Source organism: Abramis brama (assembly GCF_963993115.1).
Source record: "Abramis brama genome assembly, chromosome: 12".
Classification (NCBI taxonomy): Eukaryota; Metazoa; Chordata; class Actinopteri; order Cypriniformes; family Leuciscidae; genus Abramis; species Abramis brama.
This window is the reverse complement of record NC_139974.1, coordinates 35,055,681-35,073,476: the sequence shown is the minus strand read 5'-3', so window position 1 is coordinate 35,073,476 and position 17,796 is coordinate 35,055,681. Positions and strand designations below refer to the sequence as shown.

Here is a 17,796-nt window from a genome sequence, read left to right as displayed (position 1 = left end):
TCACTATTACCAAACTATTAACTACGACTTTTACCTCAATAAACTCTTAATTTCTGCTTATTGAGAGTTAGTTGTTACGTTTAGGTATTGGATAGGATTAAGAATGTAGAATAAGGTCATGCAGAATAAGGCATTAATATGTGGTTTACTAATAAACAGCCAATATCCTAGTAATAAGCATGCTAATAAGCAACTAGTTAATAGTGAGAATTGGACCCTAAAATAAAGTGTTACCATAATTTGTTAACTAAAGCTTATGATTCTCACACAGTTTGTTCATGTGATAATCTTCACAAATGAACACAACTTTTATGAATTTTGAAGCGTAAACAAAATCGGCAGAAGTCAAAACGAACTATACCACAGGTCACATGACTTAAACGTCACCATCACTAAGCTTCCTCTTCGTAGAATAAAACGTAGCTTGTATTCACCTTATTCCAAGCATTTAACCAAAAATCCATAAAAAAACCCCATTGACTTTAGGACGATGGAACCACAAGTGCTAAAATGCTAACTCGTTTCCGGGATTTGGCCTACAAAAATACGTAATCCCTGCACCACTCTATAGTGTAATAATCAGTACCTTAAACATTTGTCTTTTTCTCACAGGGGCCCCCTGGTGGACCTGCAGAATCTAAAGGGGAGAAAGTATGTTTACCATTACATACCAGAGTATCTTTTATTATTGAGACTGAACTACAGGGATGTTTTCTTGCTTTGACCCCAAAGTGATGAAGATGTTAACTTATTTTTAATGTAAACGTACCATTTCCTTCCTCAATGTGTCCCATCTAGTTTCATATGTGCTAATAACAAAACAATCTGTACATGTCTAGGGGGATTCTGGGATACCTGGTGTAGACGGACAGCCTGGAGATCCTGTAAGTGCATTTTTTCTCATTTTGACCTATAGAGAGATGTCAGTGTGAAATGATGGTGTGTGCTGAATTGCTAATACGCAAGAAGCTAATTATCCTGATTTTCTATCACTATCCTGATTGTTCTGTCACTGTAAGGGACAAAATGTGTTTACTATCATCAGCACCATAATTAGTTTTATTACCACTGGAGCTATCAGCACATAATTTGCATTTGCAACTGAATGAGCTTCTGCGGTTCTAATCTCCATGCGTACCCATTGACGTGTTTTGGTTTGCTGACAGGGTCCGAGAGGTCCTTCGGGATATAAAGGCGAGAAGGTAAGCTAAAGCAGTCTCAATTTCAGATTCTGCATGAAAATTGCTATTGCATGTTGATTCTGCTCAAAATTCACAGAAAGTCACAATGAATATTCTTGCTTGTTATTGCTTTATTTTCTATTTAAAGGGACAGTTCACCATATAATTCTTTACTCATTATTTACTCCCATATTACGTTCTTTCTTGCATGGGGCACAAATGTCCAATATGATTTTTTTTTCCCTTCATAGAAAAACCCTTTTGTTACTTGAAATAAAAGAATTGTTAGCTGAAATGAAATAAAAGATAACAATTTATTTTATTTGAGCTATTTTCAGTTTTCATTTTAATTAATCTTTTTTTTTATCATTTTATTATTTGTTTTTGTCATTTTTATTTATATTACTATTTTAGGTTTTATATTCAGTTTTCAGGGGTTTTTTTTAGTGCTTCAAATGACAATTTTTTAAGTTTTTCATCTAATTATGTTTTAATTTAGCTTTGTTTCAATTAACAAAAATGTTTTTAGTAATTAACGTTAATAACCCTGAGTCATTCAGGTTAGGAACAATAAAAACGCGAGTAAATGATGACAGAATTTGTATTTTTTGAAAATGCTTCTTTCTTTTCTTAGGGAGAACCGTGTGAACCATGTCCAGCGATCTCTTCGGAGTCTGGCAACACCGTGGCCAAGCAGGGGCCTAAAGGAGAACCAGGGGCCCCAGGCAAAGGAAAACAAGGCCCACCTGTGAGTTTACTCCGAAACCAACTCGAGAAACTGCTTGTGATTATCATAAAAAGCTAAAAGCAGTTCATTATGTTTGATTCAATGTCTCTGTGTAGCATTCTGAAACTTTTTTTTTAAATTCTATTACTCAAATCTGTGCCTGGTAGGCAATTTATCATTGCAAAAAGATGCTGTTCACCTCAGTGGGCCCGCCATATTTGTGTTTGCCAAGCTCGATGAAACAAGCCAACAATCAGCAAGGTATTTTTCGCCTGCTGTTGTTGTGTTGAATGAGAAATGCTGTCGCCATTCTACTACCCTCTCGATGAGTGAACAGATATTCTATCATGGTTCATTATAGCTTCAGTGACCTTCAGGTCTCTCTTTTCATCCATGAAACATTTCCACCCTCAAAGTTTAGACCACTTTCCACGTCAGATTCCATTTTACTCAGTGACTACGGTAAAGGCCCTTTCATTTTTATCCCATTAAAATTTCTCCATTCTCTTCTGACAAAAAAGTATTCTATGCGGCATACCATACAAAGCGCTTGTTCGTATTTCTCTGTAACGATTTCCAATACCATCACGATCTATTCCTCATACCTAGTTATGGGACAGAGAGTGAGAGCGTGGGATGCAGAAAGTGACAGGGTGCAAACGCGGGACATTGGCAGTGGGGAAGCTGCGGTCAGCTAGGATGATATTAGTGTCATGATTAGGGAGACTGATGCTCATACTCATATGGCTCTCTTTTCATAGGGCCCTGCAGGAATGGATGGCAAATCAGGAGAGAAGGTGTGTGTTTACTGCTTACTTGTTTTTTACTGCATAGAAACACAGTATAACACATGAATATATCCATGAATAGAGGGGGAATATCTTAATTCATGTGCTTGCTAAGGTAAGCATCACTAACAGTATCGCTCCTACTTACTGTTTGATATTCCAACAAACCCTTAAACTTTCAGTATTAAACTTCAGCATGTAACGTGTGTCCTGCACCGTTTGTTGTATAGAAGTACCTCAAATCATATGCTATTACTTTTGATTAAATTTGTATCATCTACAATTAACACCAGCCAGTCTTTTGGATGAAAAAATAAACTACTCTAACACCAAGAAGGCTATTTTTCCATGGGCAAATTCCACTCACATTTTCCTTTTTGTGTTCTTTTTTCAATCATCTTATTTTGTTCCCATGAGGTCCACTTATAATGTTAATCAAGATTTCTTGCACTAAAACTAGTCATAATTTAGCTTATGTTACCATTTTCCACCCTCTCTCTGACCCATAGAATTAATTGGGCTGTTTTTGCTACTTTACATTTCAGGCTTTAGTGTAAATACCCTCTTTGCATGAGAAATTAGAAACAACACTTCTATTAGTATGTATCCAACTTCCTTCTTATTACTTAATTACTGACCAGGGCACTTTATATCTGTTGTTGATGTGTAAATGCGCAATGATGTGTTAATGTATTCATTCTTGTTACATCGCAAACTTCTTTATAATGAGCCATTTTTAACAGCTTGCGCCAGCTACTGTCAGGATTTACTGAAGACACCCAGTGAAAAATGAGTGATGAAAAGTCGTGGACACAGTTATTTTTGCGGCTGACCTTATTGCATATGCATATATAGGAGTTTCCCTTTCAGACACAAAATGTATGGGTGGAGAACATTTTAATTAATCATACAAAGTAATTTACTAAGGTTTGCACTAGTCAATTTACTGGTATTTGCACCCATATTATTTAACACCCAAAAACAGCATGTCTTAAAGTCCCCCTGTGGTCAAAATCAAGATTTTAATATTGTTTATATGTCTATGTGGTGTTTTTAATATGCTTTAAAGGTGCATTGTGTAATATTTAGGAGGATCTGTTTACAGAAATGCAATATCATATACATAACTATGTTTTCAGTGGTGTATAAAGACCTTACATAACGAACCGTTATGTTTTTATTACTTTAGAATGAGCCATTTCTATCCACATACACCGCGGGTCCCCTTACATTCCACAGTAGTCCTAACCGGACATACGCGTTTCGTTACTATGTTGTTCTTCGTGCAAAGAAGCAAGCTAAAGTCAGCGAATAAAACACTGACACAATGGTGAGCAGGTAACAATAATATTCACAGTGACATATCGTTTCTGAATACTGAATATTCTGAACATTCACTGAAATACACTGAACATTCTGAATACTGGATAATCAAGTAAACCTAATTTCTTAATTTATCTTTGTAAAGAAACCTCATTGCTTAACTGGTAACTCTCTGATGTCTCAGACGACATCTTTTCCTGTCGGCTACCGTAACTTCTGTTGGTTGCAATTCGCAACCTCACCACTAGATGCTGCTAAAAATTACACAGTGCACCTTTAAGACAAACCATGTGTAAATTCATAAGTCAACGCCATTATTGTGTATTTTCTCCGTAAAACTGCAGTGAACCAAAGACAGTCTCAAAAACGCTGTTTGAAATCGCTGGTGTTTCTGACGTCACAAACTACATTGTAACCAATCATGTCAACTTGTGATCATCATCAAGTGGATCTCTGAGTGAGTGGAGGCAGGGCTTATTTGCATATTCATAGTCTTAAAGGGATAGTTCGCCCAAAAATGATATTTAAGCCATGATTTACTCACCCTCAAGCCGTTCGAGATGCATATGTCAATCTTTTTTCAGACGAACACATTTTCAGTTATTTTAGAAAATGTCTTAGATCTTTCAGTGGTTATAATGTGAAGCAATGGGGTCCAGCAGATTCAAGTCGCAAAATGTGCATGCATCCTTCACAAAAATAATCCATCCGTCTCCAGGGGGATAAACGAAGGCCTTCTGAGGGTAATCCGTGCAGTTTTGTCGTAAAAATATACATATTTAAAACATTATAAACGAAAATAACTGGCTTCCGGTGGCGGTCGGTGCGCGTTCATGGAGATGGTTGCTGACATATGACGTAGGACGTAGCGCAGGAAGCGTCGTGACGTAGAACGAGCGTGACAGCGCAGCCAGAGAGCAGAGCAAAACAAAACTCTACGTTCGCTCTACGTCATGACGTCATTCATCTCCATGAACGCGCACCGACCGCCACCGGAAGCCAGTTATTTTCGTTTATAAAGTTTTAAATATGTATATTTTTACGACAAAACTGCACGGATTACCCTCAGAAGGCCTTCGTTTATCCCCCTGGAGCCGGATGGATTATTTTTGTGAAGGATGCATGCACATTTTGCGACTTGAATCTGCTGGACCCCATTGCTTCACATTATAACCACTGAAAGATCTAAGACATTTTCTAAAATAACTGAAAATGTGTTCGTCTGAAAAAAGATTGAAATATGCATCTCGAACGGCTTGAGGGTGAGTAAATCATGGCTTAAATATCATTTTTGGGCGAACTATCCCTTTAAGGGATACAATGATTAATGACTTCAAGGGGACTTAAAGCATTTTGTGCTTGACATGGCTGCAATAGTTAAGCTAGGAGGAGACACCACAGAGGACAGAGAGAATTATCTCCACTCGTGTTAATTTATTTAAAATGCCACAGTATGAACATATTGTTTGCCAAGCCACATTGTTTTCAATTTACACTTCTCTTGGTAGATTGGTGGACTTGGTCGTAATAGAAATGAAATGGCTGCGTCTGTGTCCTTTCATTTGCACATTGTTAGTAGATCCCCTACAGAACTTTCCACTTCCATTGCTCTTTTATGGGATTGCGGTCTCATGCTAATTTGCCCTGTTTAGTGAGTCTGGTCCTTAGTTTTCAATGTGTGTGGGTTTTTGTTTTTTGGACTTAGAAGAAAGTTTTGAGCTCTGAAGTTTAATTTATTTGCATTTTTATGGACATTTCTTTCCTTATTTAGGACTAGGCACTGACAAATAGCTATTAGTTAATTTATTTGGCTTATTTTAGTCTTAGTTTTACCAATCCAAACTTCACAATATGACCACACACACACAGACAATGAAATATGCCTTGATTAAAAAAAGCTGCTTCCTGTTGGAGAGTTTTGTTGGAGAAATTCCCGAGTGCTGAATCACTGAAAATTTAATTCAGAGTTTGAGCTATTTTTACAAACTGATTATCTTTCAGGGGGAGCCAGGAGCCGATGGGGCCAGAGGTGAAAAGGTGTGTCTGCCAGATGTTGTCGAGAAAGATGAAGAATCTGTTCACTTTTTGTGAATTACTTGACATTGCAACTTAATTTTGCAACTTTTCTTAATATCTTGCCATCTTTGTTCTGTTAGGGTGAACCATGTTCCGGCTGCCCTAACATTGGAGATATTCCAGCAGGCCTGTTGAATGGGAATCAAAAGGGACAGAAGGGAGATCCAGGTGTTGGGCAGAAAGGAGAGCAGGTGAATGTTGTTGAGTGGTTTCTCATTGACAGCTAGCACACATCATTTTTAAAAGTTCTGCATCACTTCCTCCCATAAGTCCTGAAGTGCAGAAAATTACAACACAAACAGTTTTTGATATCCACTTCAGTGGTTGCATATGTGTGCGCAGGGATGTATATATTGGCTGATGCATAATTGCAGGCTACGCATTTGGCTCAGATATACGCTTCAGGCACTAATGCTTTTAATTTTTTTGTTGTTGTAATGACACATTGGGGAATTAACCAACCAGTGCCTGTCATTTCATGTATGTTAATATGCACTATTCTTTTTCTTTCCTTTTGTTTTACTTGATATTCATGTACAGGGAGAAAGCATTTCACGAAAATAAGTTGGTTGTCAGATTTAGTGGAACATCTCTATTAATGTGATGAACTACACCTGTGGTTGCTCTCTAGGGCACCTGGGTGGAGAGAAACTGACTTCATACATCCATTTAAAATGACCTTGGGACCAGATGGTTAAAAGTAATTGCAAAAACTTAGCTTTGAGAAAACTTTGAGCGTCATTTGTTTTCTGATGCCAATAAAAGTGTAGCTTATGTGTCCAAATACTTTTGGTAGCCATTGTGCATGTCTACAGTGTACATTTTTAAAAATTAAAGGTGCTTTATTGGCGTCAACTTTTCCACCATCGGGCCGAACGTTCTAAGAACAGTAAGTTTTCACTTGAGCTTGGTTCAGCATCGTATTAAAACCCGTTCTCAGCATAGTTGGCTAACCCACAAGTTAATGGAATGGTTAAGCAAAGCAATGAGAATGGTTTCAGTCCGACTGTGGAAAAGCGGCTAATGGTTCTATAAAGAAACTTTAACTTCCATGGAACATTTTCATTGCACAAAAGGTTCTTCATAGTGGTAAAAAGTTGTTTAGATTATTAAAATGTTCTTCACACTAAGAAAAAATGATTCTTTTATGAACAGTTCAATAAAAATGGTTCTTCAATGGAATTGCTTTGAACCTTTTATTTTTTCTAATAGTTATGTTAACTATTGAAGGGAAACAATCTAGAATTTGTGTGGCCTGCTAATCCATTATAAAATAATATAGTAATTTTAGAAACACTAATGTGTGACAGTAGTTTTTTTCTGTTTGATATGTTTATCCACTTGTCCAATTTCCAATTTGGTTACAGGGGAATCCAGGCAGCAAAGGAAAGGAGGGGAAAACTGTAAGTAACTATTTTGTTTTCATATTTATTATTTTTATTTGTGTTTTCTTTTTACTTGCATCTGTGATTTATGACTGACCTCAACATTAGATTAAGATGCAGATGTTAATGTTTTTTAGGGCAAACCTGGTCCAAGAGGGCCAAGTGGGAAAGATGGAAATAAAGGAGCCCAGGTGATAAAGCTCAACTCAGAGTTTGTTATTCTGCACTCATTTTGAAGTGTTTCGATTGGAACCTCACAGAACCAGGAAACACAGAAACAGTGAAAATAGTGGAAGAAACAAATACAATTAAAATTAAAATTGCTTAAAGACTGTGCAGATGAGTTTAGTGTACCTACCCAATTTATATTTCATATACAATTGTAAACTAATAATATTTCACTATATTGCTGTATTTGATCAAATGAATGCAGCCTTAGTAAGCATAAGAAACAACTTCTTTCAAAAACTAACCAAGCCAAAATTGTGAAAGGTATCTGAGACTGCATTTAAAATCTGCATTTGTTTGAACCTTGAAAGTTGTGGGGTTTAAAAAATATTGAAAAAGAAAAATCATAAATGATTTTCTATATTACATTTATTTAATATAATATATATATTTTTGAAGAATTTAATATGCAAGATACTCTTTTGATCATCTCAAATGAACTTTTTGGAGTTAATTCAGCTTGAGTTCCACTGTTATTTAAGTAAAAGAGGAACAAACCAAATAAAAAACTAAGGCCTGGTTTCACAGACAGGGCTTAGATTAAGCCAGGATTAGGCCTTAGTTCAATTAGGACATTTAAGCTTTTACAAACTTGCCTTTGAAAAAAAAAACATCACTGGTGTGCATCTTGAGACAAAACAATGGCACTGACTTATTTTAAGATAAAAAGCATGTTGCTTTCAGTTAAAACATGCATTTTAGTCTGGGACTAGGCTTAAGCCTTGTCTGTGAAACGGGGGGTGAGATTCTAAAACCCATGTTAATTTTATGTTCATCATCTTATCACTCAAATTGTTATACTGGCAATTGAATTTGTTATTAAAAATGTATTAAATTGAGTCCAAAATAGAAGCATTTTCACTAGTGGCCTAATTTTTTACAGGGGGATCCTGGCCAACCTGGTGTAGGAACACCTGGTGTAAAAGGTGAAAAGGTAAGTAAATGTTTTTACTGTGGTTTTCTCTTCTTCATTAGAAGTGTATAGATGTGCTTACATGGTACACATGTGCCTTCTATTAAAGGGAGACTGCCAAATCATTGCATTATCTGAGGTGGGAAGTGGCCCATCTACGATAAAGGTCCCAGGGGAAGGAATTGAGGGCAAACAGGTAAGCATGACTATTTTATGTTCGCTCTATATAGGAAGGGGTTCTCAGTATATTATTGTTCATTTTTTAATTTGAGGAGCCTAAAACCCACTGACTTTGCTTTCAAAATGGCTGTCTCAACAGGGGCCACCAGGTCTTCAAGGTTTCAAAGGAGAGAAAGTAAGTTCATTATTTATTTAAAGCAGTGCAAATAATAGTGTGTTAACAATATGGGGGATTTTTCTAGGGATTAAATACCATTTGTATGTGTGCAGGGTGATCAGGGTTTACAGGGAGACCCAGGTGTGGCTGGGACACCTGGAGCCCCAGGATCTCAAGGAGAGGCAGGCAGGAACGGCCTTAATGGACTAAAAGGAGAAAAGGTCATTGATCATGTGGTCACATATTAATTACATTGCCTTAAATTATGCGCCATCACAGGATTTTTGAATAATCATTAATCATGTTGATATAATTGATTACACTTTTAGAATTAAGGTGTTATACGACTCATGTATAAGGCAAAAATATCTCACCAGATAAGAACGCTTGACCATCTGGGATCTCCGTTGCGATTTGAAAACATTCTGTCTTTTCTTATTGCATCTGTGTCTGTATCGCCAGGGAGACGCGTGTGACAGCTGTCCATCACTCCCTGAAGGAAATGGCAATTTTGCTGGCTTTCCAGGACCCAAGGGAGAGAGAGGAGAGCCGGGTTTGCCAGGCGAGGGCCGAGAAGGGAAACAGGTGCAGATTTTTCTGTACAAATGCAAAATTCCAAATATTAAACTTGGGAGCACACAGTTTGTGCTACATTTACTTCAAATCATGCATCTTGTTGAGGAGAGATGTGCTGTAACTTATTTGAACTAGGGAAAATATATTTCTTTGATTAATATTCATAGTACTTAGTAGATGCCATTAAACAGATGTGTAAAATATGTAATGTTTAAAATACTGACTTTAAGTTGTTCCATCATTGATTTGAGAGTTCAATGAAATATTCATGTTATATTTTGGTTGCAGTTAATACAAATGTAACTGGATCTGGCATTTAATATCATAATATAAAAAAATTAAAAAAAATCTTCTATCAAATAAAATCTTCTATCTATAAAAATCAGCATCTTGCAAAATCTGGTCTCTTTCTTTATAATCTTCATTCTGTAGGGTCGACTAGGCCCACCTGGTGTCCAGGGACCTCCGGGGCTCAAAGGAAGTCAGGTAAAGTTACAAACCTGACTAATGCATACATCAGTCACATTTGTGTGCCAAAGTTATAAGAGTGACTGTGGAGTGATGCTTATGTTTATTACATTAGGGTGATGCTGGGCCTGCAGGTATTGGCCTTCCAGGACTGCAGGTGAATAAACAGCTATTGTAATCAGTCAGAATAACTTTACTATTTATACTATTTTTAGTGAAATGTACAAATATCTTGGTTGTATTTAAATAATTCGTCGAATGCACCAGCCCTCTCTGATGCTTTGATGTTCTCACTCAGGGTGAGCAGGGACCTAGAGGTTTTCCCGGAGCTGCTGTAAGTGCACAAAAAGTATCTTGTTCTTTGGTGTTCACACATGGATTTGGCCCTTTGAGTGTGCAAATTAGCAGATTTTTGTTCTCTTTGAATTGTCTGTATTTGTTCTTGTCTACTGTTATCTGATACATACACTGCCGTTCAAAAGTTTGATGTTGGTAATTGTTTTTAAAGTATCTTTTGCTCAATAAGGCTGCATTGATTTGATCTAAAATACAGTAAAAACAGTAGTATTGTGAAATATTATTACTATTTTAAATTACTTATATTTTAAAATGTCATTTGTTTCTGTGATGGCAAAGCTGAATTTTCAGCATCATTACTCCAGTCTTCAGTGTTACATGATCCTTCAGAAATCATTTGAATATGCTGATTTGATGCTCAAGAAACATTTCTTATTATTATCAATGTTGAAAAATATGTTTATGGAAATAGAATGAATAGAAATGAAATAGAAAGTTCAAAAGAAAAGTAATTTTTGATCAATTTAATCCATTCTTGCTGAATCAAAGTATTATTTTCTTAACAAAAGAAAAACTAAATCTTACTAACCCCCAGACTTTTTAACAGTAGTGTATGAATCACAACAATAAATAAAAACAGGCCTATTTAATATGCACCACATGTAAAAAACAAGTGTGAAAACTGTAATGTTTGTCCTACAGGGTCCAGAAGGACGTCAAGGACCCTCAGGGCCGATGGGACCAGCGGGTCAAAGGGTAGAATACCAATGCAATGCCAAAAGAAACACTGGACACGGACTTCACTATTATCCTAATGTATTGCTTGATATCAATAGGGTTCAAAAGGAGAGATGGGGCCACCAGGGCCACAAGGGCCAATGGGAATAGGACAAATCGGACCTCCGGTAAGAGCATGACATGCACAGAATGATTTTCCTCAGCCAGGAAGGCAGACATTATTTTTTTCTGCCTCTCTTAATTGTAACAATTTAATGTTTAAATGCCACTATGTATGTACAGCAATGAGCCAAAACATTATGACCACCTGCCAAATATGCTGTTGGTCTTCCATTTGCTGCCAAAACCCGCTGAGGCATGGACTCTTCAAGACCTCTGAAGGTGTCCTGTGGTATCTGCCACCAAGACATTAGCAGAAGAACCTTCAAGACCTGTAGTTTGCGAGGTGGAGCCGCTGTGGATCGAACTTGTTAGTCCAGCACATCCCACACATACTCAATTAGATTGAGATCTAGGGAATTTGGAGGCCAGAGCAACACCTTCGACTCTTCATTCATCATGTTCCTCAAACCATTCCTGAACAATGTGTGCAGTGTGGCAGGGTGCATTATCCTGCTTATAGAGGCCACTTCCATTCTCTGCCCATTGCTGGTCAATTCTCACCACTGCTGACCAACAGCAACCCACAATCCTTGCCATTACTCTGACACAGTCAGATGAGATGATCAACAATATTCGCTTCACTTGTGACTGGTCATAATGTTTTGGCTGTTTATCTGTTTTGCATAATAATGGAAGATAAGTGCATATTTCAGATTGATGCTGTTAATCCTTGTGTTCACAATGTATTGATTCAGTAAAAATAAGGGAAATCAGGAGTGGAGTAAGACACAGCCAGTAAATGATTTTTATATATTGTGTTTCACAGGGTAGGAATGGTACGACAGGATCGCCTGGAATACCAGGGCAGGATGGGAGTCCTGTAAGTTATTTATTTATTCATTCATTCATTCCTCTCCAGCAGTCCTTTGATCATCTCCACCAGATTATTCCCTTATTGTGGCATCATTAACAAATTCATGCAACCATATTGTCCAGTGTTCATTGCTCTGGCGTCTAGAGATGGCTTCGAAGGAACTTCCATAAACTGCGAAGACAAAAGCAACAAGATTTTGTTGTCTTGCCAGAGCTCGTCTAATTAAAAAAAAGCAAAGTTAGCGTTGTCTGTTCTTGCATCAGATGTTAATCACCTGGGGCTTTGTCACAGAGAGCTTGAGGAGCGAATCCAGAAACAGACTTGGGTCATATCCGACTCTGTCTGGATCCCTAACAGCAACACATTGTCTGCTTGCATCACGTCACCTATCGCTGCTCCTCCCCGATCCACACTCATCTCGCTGGCCCTGGAGAGTTACACACAATAACACTGTCTAACTGAGCCTTTGTGTGTGTGTTTCTTCTTGTCTTTCAGGGACTCACTGGGCCTAAGGGTGACAAGGTAAGTGTCTGGATCAGTGAGCTGGGGAGGCGATTTCGAGTTCCCCCAAAGCAGTGAGATTGTGTGTGTGTGGAGAGAACGAGGGATAGGAGGAGTAATGTTTAGAGCGACCGTCTGTATGCACAATGATGTGTCCACCCTGGAGACAAAAACAGATGCAAAAGTCTGACAGAAGAGTTTGACAGTGCTGAAAAAGTTCAAAATGCCCTCGAGCTAAAACAGGACTATTAATTGGTGAATATAACAGCTGTCATCTGTAATCTGACAACATCACAGAGTATCAAAGAGAAAGGAAGTAAGCGTGAGGGAGATGAGAAAGAGAGACCTCGAAAGCAAAGGCCTGGAAATGCTTCATTCTTTAATGTCCTTTGCTGTCTCCCAGACTAATTTGTCTAAACACAGAGGAAAGTGGCAGCTGATATCAAATGATGCATATTACTCCTAAGTGTGATGAAGTGCTCTGTCATTCCTGTCGAGTGCCAGGATAGAATTCTACAGCGAAAACCTTTCGTATTTCCGACATCATGTCATGTTGTCAACACACTGTGTGTGTGTGTGTGTGTGTGTGTGTGTGTACATGCATGTTAGGAGGACACATGCATGTTATATATATGCGTCATATATACAGTACAGTATGTTCACACATATACATAATGCATATTATATTATTATGTTTTGTTGTAGTCTAATGATCATTTAGTTATTGTCAAAAAGCAAAAATCAAACAATAAAATGGATATTGTTTATATTAGACACTAAGGGCCCTATCTTGCACCCAGCGCAATTGACTTTGTACACTGACGCATGTATCATTCCTATTTTGCACCCGCGCAAAGCGCGCTTTTCCCTCCACAGAAGCACGTCGCTAAACTAGGGAATGAACTTGCGCTCCCTGGGCGGTTCAGCGCAAAAAAGGAGGCGTGTTCCGGCGCAAACGTTCCTTCATGCTATTTTGCAGGTTTAGAAAACAATTGCGCCACTAACCAGGAAAAAATAGTTTAAAGTCAGTGGCGCGTTGCGCATGTTATTCATATGCTATTTTAAGGGCGCATGCTTGGCCATAATCAATGTAGCGTGTGCACAACGCGCATACACTTTGATTCTCTCATCTACACAGAAGCAGCAGTTTTCATTTTTGCAAATCATACATTATTATTATGATAGATAGATAGATAGATAGATAGATAGATAGATAGATAGATAGATAGACAATTTATTATAAAAGCATACATCTAGCTTACACATTTACCCAAATTATCATACGCCTTTTTAACCGAAGTTAATTTGGGTGGGTTTCTCCATCCCCAACGTCCCTGACGAGAGCGTTGCTCTCCTTGGCTGTGAACAGCTCCTGGTGCGCGTCTGGCAAATCCGCCGTTATAATAGGAATCCGCTTTAGAGCAAAGCGCGTCTGCTCTTAAAGGGAATGTGAGATGACGCTCTGATTGGTTTATTTCACGTTACGCCCAAACCACACCTATGAATAATGAAGCTACTTCAGACCAACCCATTTTAGATTTGCGCCTGGCGCAAGAGTCATTTATCCCGCTGGGAAAATAGCAACAGCGCCAAGACCCGCCCACAAAGTTACTTGCGCTTTGCGCTTTGACACTTGCGTTTCAGATCGTTAAAATAGGGCCCTAAAACATTCTGTATAATATTAAAAAACATGATACATTCATTTTGTTGAGTTGTGATGCTTGCTTTTTGTGTAGGTTGAATGTATCAGGTGTAGTAAGCAATACAGATAATGAAGAAATCATTACTCGGATAATGTAGAAATCATTGGACCAAATTGTTTTTCTGTGTCATAGGGTGAACCAGGAGAGTGCAACTGTTTGCAAAATACGTTCCCTGGAACTGGCGGACCTGTGAGCTAATGATTTATTTTATTGCTCTTAATCAGGAGGACATTAGCACACATACACACTCAGATTTAAAAACACTCACTTCAGATCATGAGACCCGATGTCATTCGCAGATCTGAACTTGGTTGCTCTTTTCTTGCAGGGGGTCCCAGGTGGTGAGAGCAGGTGGCAGGCTGGTCCTCAGGTCTGACTTCCTTCTTCACTCTTTATTTCTCTTCTGCTGCTTAAATGTTTGCCATTTGAGTTTGTAAAAGGGAAAAAAAAGACTATTGGACTTCTGCAGACATAAGAATGTGACTCTTTTAAAGATTAATGTATGGCCGTTTTCTTACTTCTAATGATTTCATTGTGCTTAATGTGTGTTAGGGTCCTCCTGGACCACCAGGCCCTCCAGGTCCCCCAGGGCCCCAGGGCTTCATAGGAATCACAGGCCCACAGGTGAGTATTATACAGATTGCATCATGGTGTACCTCTGCTTTTTCTGTCTGTTCCTTCTCCATCCTGCTGTCTTTGTGGGGCTTCTGTATTGGGAAGGCCTGCATGGATTACTCTGAGCTTCAGCTAAAGCAAATTTAAATGCACCCATAAATGTTTTCATATAAAAACAAATGTTACTTAAGCAAATAATGATTAATACTTAAAGCTGCCATTAATGTAATGTAATGTAATGTAAATATAATGTCATGCAACTGTAATGTAGTTTGTAAAAGAGCACTATGTTAAAACATTGCTGTTAAATTTGCACGCTTTAAAGGGGCTTCTGGGATTTTTGGTTAGTGCCGGGATGTGCTTTGTTAATGGCTGTGCTTTTTTAAAAGTTATTATAAAGTAAATGTAGGTATTAATGTAGCTTGTAAATTTAAAGCCTTAATGTATAGTTAAAATATTGCGCAAAAAAACGACTTATTAATGTAATCTTAATTAATAAATGAATTAAATAAGTAGTTGGGGATCATGCTGCTTTTTCTTTTTAAAAACCATGCAGAGCTCACTGTGAGGTTGGTGTATTCAACATGTGTCCATTGTTCATGTGTATTATTCATCAGTATTGTTTCAAATGCAGAATGAGGAAATATTTAAGATCACCGACATTAAAATTACCCTGATAAACTGGAAAATTAACTTCTGCATGATCTCACCGTGAGCACTGAGTGGTCTTTAACCTGGTGTTGTGTTGATTTCCCAAGCCTCAGAAGAGCTGAAATAAAATAAAATTATAGACAGAGAAAGGCAAACAAAATGTAAATGTCTACTCCGAGCTGGAACACAAACCAGGAGAGGGTCCAGGGCTTTGGCTACTTTCCCTCTGCCCCGCTGAAGACGGAGGTGTCCAGATTGTGGCCACAGGCTAAACCAATTCAACCTCAGTTCCTTCTTACAGGGTATCCCTGGCAACGATGGCGTACCAGGGAAACCGGGTCCACCCGGCCAAGCAGTGAGTAACCAGACAGGGGGAGGAGCTAGTGGAGTGCAACAGCTTTATTACAGTAAAAAAAAAACACAGGTCAAGGAGCCTGATTGGCTGACTTCTGCGTTAGAAGGGGAGCGGGTTGGGCGTCTTTGAACCAGTGCGGGGAGACGGAGCTCGCTAGAGGTGATTCACGAGGACAATAGCAATGACCCATCAGCTTTTTTTATAATACAAAAAAGAACCAGTAAGCATTTGTAAGCATCTTAGCTCAGCATTCTTTGACGACATCTCTGTTGTAGTGTGTCGTTTATGGCCGTCGATGGTCCCATTACCCTTTCAGTGTTAACTCACAGTCTCCGAGGCTTTGTGTAATGGTAAACACTGCCATTGTGTTGAGTTACGGTTAGGGCAGCCATTACTGTGAGTTATTTGCCGTACAGAAAGAGCCATTAGATCTTTGGTTGAAAGCAGGATTCCGGCATTAATGGCTCCGTCTCTCTGCACGCATATTTTCTCAGCTGGCCGGAGGCCCATCCTGGAATCAGAGCTCTGGGCTTCCAGCCTGCAGCGGAAATTTGGACGGACTTCTATCCTGGTCTGCTCTGCTCTGCTCCTCTTCTATCAGCAGAATCCGACCACCGAGTTCTTCCAGAGCACAATCAGATCTAAACCATGTTATATTAACTACTCGCTAAAAAAACAGACCCCACAAACAGCTTAATCCCAAAGCTAGTTCATTAATATTCAAAATTGTACAGTCAAAAACACTAAATAGATCAATTAAATGAGTAACGAATAACATCAGGAATTCAAATGGTTCTTTTAAAAACTCGTAATTACAGTAGTTTGGATTAAAAGTAATTGGATTGCATAAGGTATGAGTGGTCCCAGAATGAAACCACTTTATTGAGCTGTGGAGAGCCCAGACCATCCAGTGGTGAGAGGAGATGATGTACTCGAAGCACATCATTATCTGGATGCTCATAGCACCTTCAAGAGCATCTGAGCGACGCTCTCATCCTCGGTCAAGCTCTCAGGTTGAGTTCAGGTAACTGTGGTTAGAGTAATATTCCAGTCCTCGATACCAAAATGGGCCAAGTGCATGAAATACATTGGTTCAAGTTGAAGTGGAATTTGAGTTTAATTCCTTCAAATACTTTAAAATACTCTGGGGGTTCGTTACATACTCCACGTGAATTCTTGTTGTGGGTGTTGCACATAGGAATGTTTGGAATTGTCGTTTTTCTGGATATCTTTTGTGCTCTGAAACTAATGCTTTAAAAGTAGGATGTGAAAGTAACTTCTTATCCATGCTGTAAATGACCAACTAGCATAATATTTTCAACCATAACTAAATGCATTTTCATTTACATGTTTATAGATGCAATTAATCAGTGAACTGTTTTAAAATGACAGTTTAATAAATTTAGCATAATGTGAAATAATGTATCATGTTAAATTATTCTCAGATTTTTTTTTCTGAATAATTTCATGCAACATAATTCCCTTATTAAAATGAGATTTTTGTTATTAATGACCTAATGAGATCATAACTTCATTGTAGACTTGAAAGCAATGCTTTCAAAAATAACTTTGTGTACTGTATTGCCTTGGTCTCATCATAGTCACTTTCTTCTGAACTTCTGATGATAATTGCACATTCAGTTGTTGTGAAATGAAAAATGCTTGATGCCGTCACCATATCTGACTGTCTCCTCCATCTTGCAGCTTCCTATTCTTCTGCCTCAGGATTCAGCTTCCCCAGGCAAGGTAAACAAACAGTCTAATCTGCATCTCTGTATTAACTGCAGGTGTTCACCTGTCTATAGAATTATTAATATGCATGTGCAGTGAAACACTGGTATTATCCAGTAATGTGTATACAAATACTACACATACGACATCAAGACATTGATGCCATTTAATGCTTTAAACTTTTTTACGCCAAATACCCCTTGGTGGATAGATAGATGATGCAGGGA

General features: G+C 38.3%; 1 protein-coding gene and 1 long non-coding RNA gene across 5 annotated transcripts in view; one reads left to right on the top strand and one right to left on the bottom strand.

Moving 5' to 3' along the window:
- Window positions 1–17,796, top strand: part of col16a1 (collagen, type XVI, alpha 1) — a 76,837-nt gene that overhangs the window by 40,128 nt on the left and 18,913 nt on the right. For 2 of the 4 annotated variants that reach the window (XM_084130681.1, XM_084130680.1), the window contains 26 exons: window positions 613–651; window positions 840–884; window positions 1,167–1,202; window positions 1,816–1,929; window positions 2,670–2,705; window positions 6,021–6,056; window positions 6,176–6,286; window positions 7,463–7,498; window positions 7,618–7,671; window positions 8,592–8,642; window positions 8,731–8,817; window positions 8,941–8,976; window positions 9,072–9,179; window positions 9,421–9,543; window positions 9,967–10,020; window positions 10,118–10,159; window positions 10,301–10,336; window positions 11,002–11,055; window positions 11,136–11,204; window positions 11,966–12,019; window positions 12,509–12,535; window positions 14,350–14,406; window positions 14,546–14,587; window positions 14,770–14,841; window positions 15,785–15,838; window positions 17,543–17,584. In XM_084130681.1, the coding sequence (XP_083986807.1) occupies window positions 613–651; window positions 840–884; window positions 1,167–1,202; window positions 1,816–1,929; window positions 2,670–2,705; window positions 6,021–6,056; window positions 6,176–6,286; window positions 7,463–7,498; window positions 7,618–7,671; window positions 8,592–8,642; window positions 8,731–8,817; window positions 8,941–8,976; window positions 9,072–9,179; window positions 9,421–9,543; window positions 9,967–10,020; window positions 10,118–10,159; window positions 10,301–10,336; window positions 11,002–11,055; window positions 11,136–11,204; window positions 11,966–12,019; window positions 12,509–12,535; window positions 14,350–14,406; window positions 14,546–14,587; window positions 14,770–14,841; window positions 15,785–15,838; window positions 17,543–17,584 (1,515 nt within the window). The remainder of the gene's footprint in view (window positions 1–612; window positions 652–839; window positions 885–1,166; window positions 1,203–1,815; window positions 1,930–2,669; window positions 2,706–6,020; window positions 6,057–6,175; window positions 6,287–7,462; window positions 7,499–7,617; window positions 7,672–8,591; window positions 8,643–8,730; window positions 8,818–8,940; window positions 8,977–9,071; window positions 9,180–9,420; window positions 9,544–9,966; window positions 10,021–10,117; window positions 10,160–10,300; window positions 10,337–11,001; window positions 11,056–11,135; window positions 11,205–11,965; window positions 12,020–12,508; window positions 12,536–14,349; window positions 14,407–14,545; window positions 14,588–14,769; window positions 14,842–15,784; window positions 15,839–17,542; window positions 17,585–17,796) is intronic. The other 2 variants (XM_084130683.1, XM_084130682.1) reach the window with 1 other exon arrangement.
- Window positions 14,792–15,777, bottom strand: LOC311093355. Its single transcript, XR_014608405.1, has 3 exons — window positions 15,676–15,777; window positions 15,543–15,601; window positions 14,792–14,924 (listed from the first exon to the last, which is right to left on the bottom strand). It is a non-coding gene; the product is annotated as an uncharacterized lncRNA (long non-coding RNA).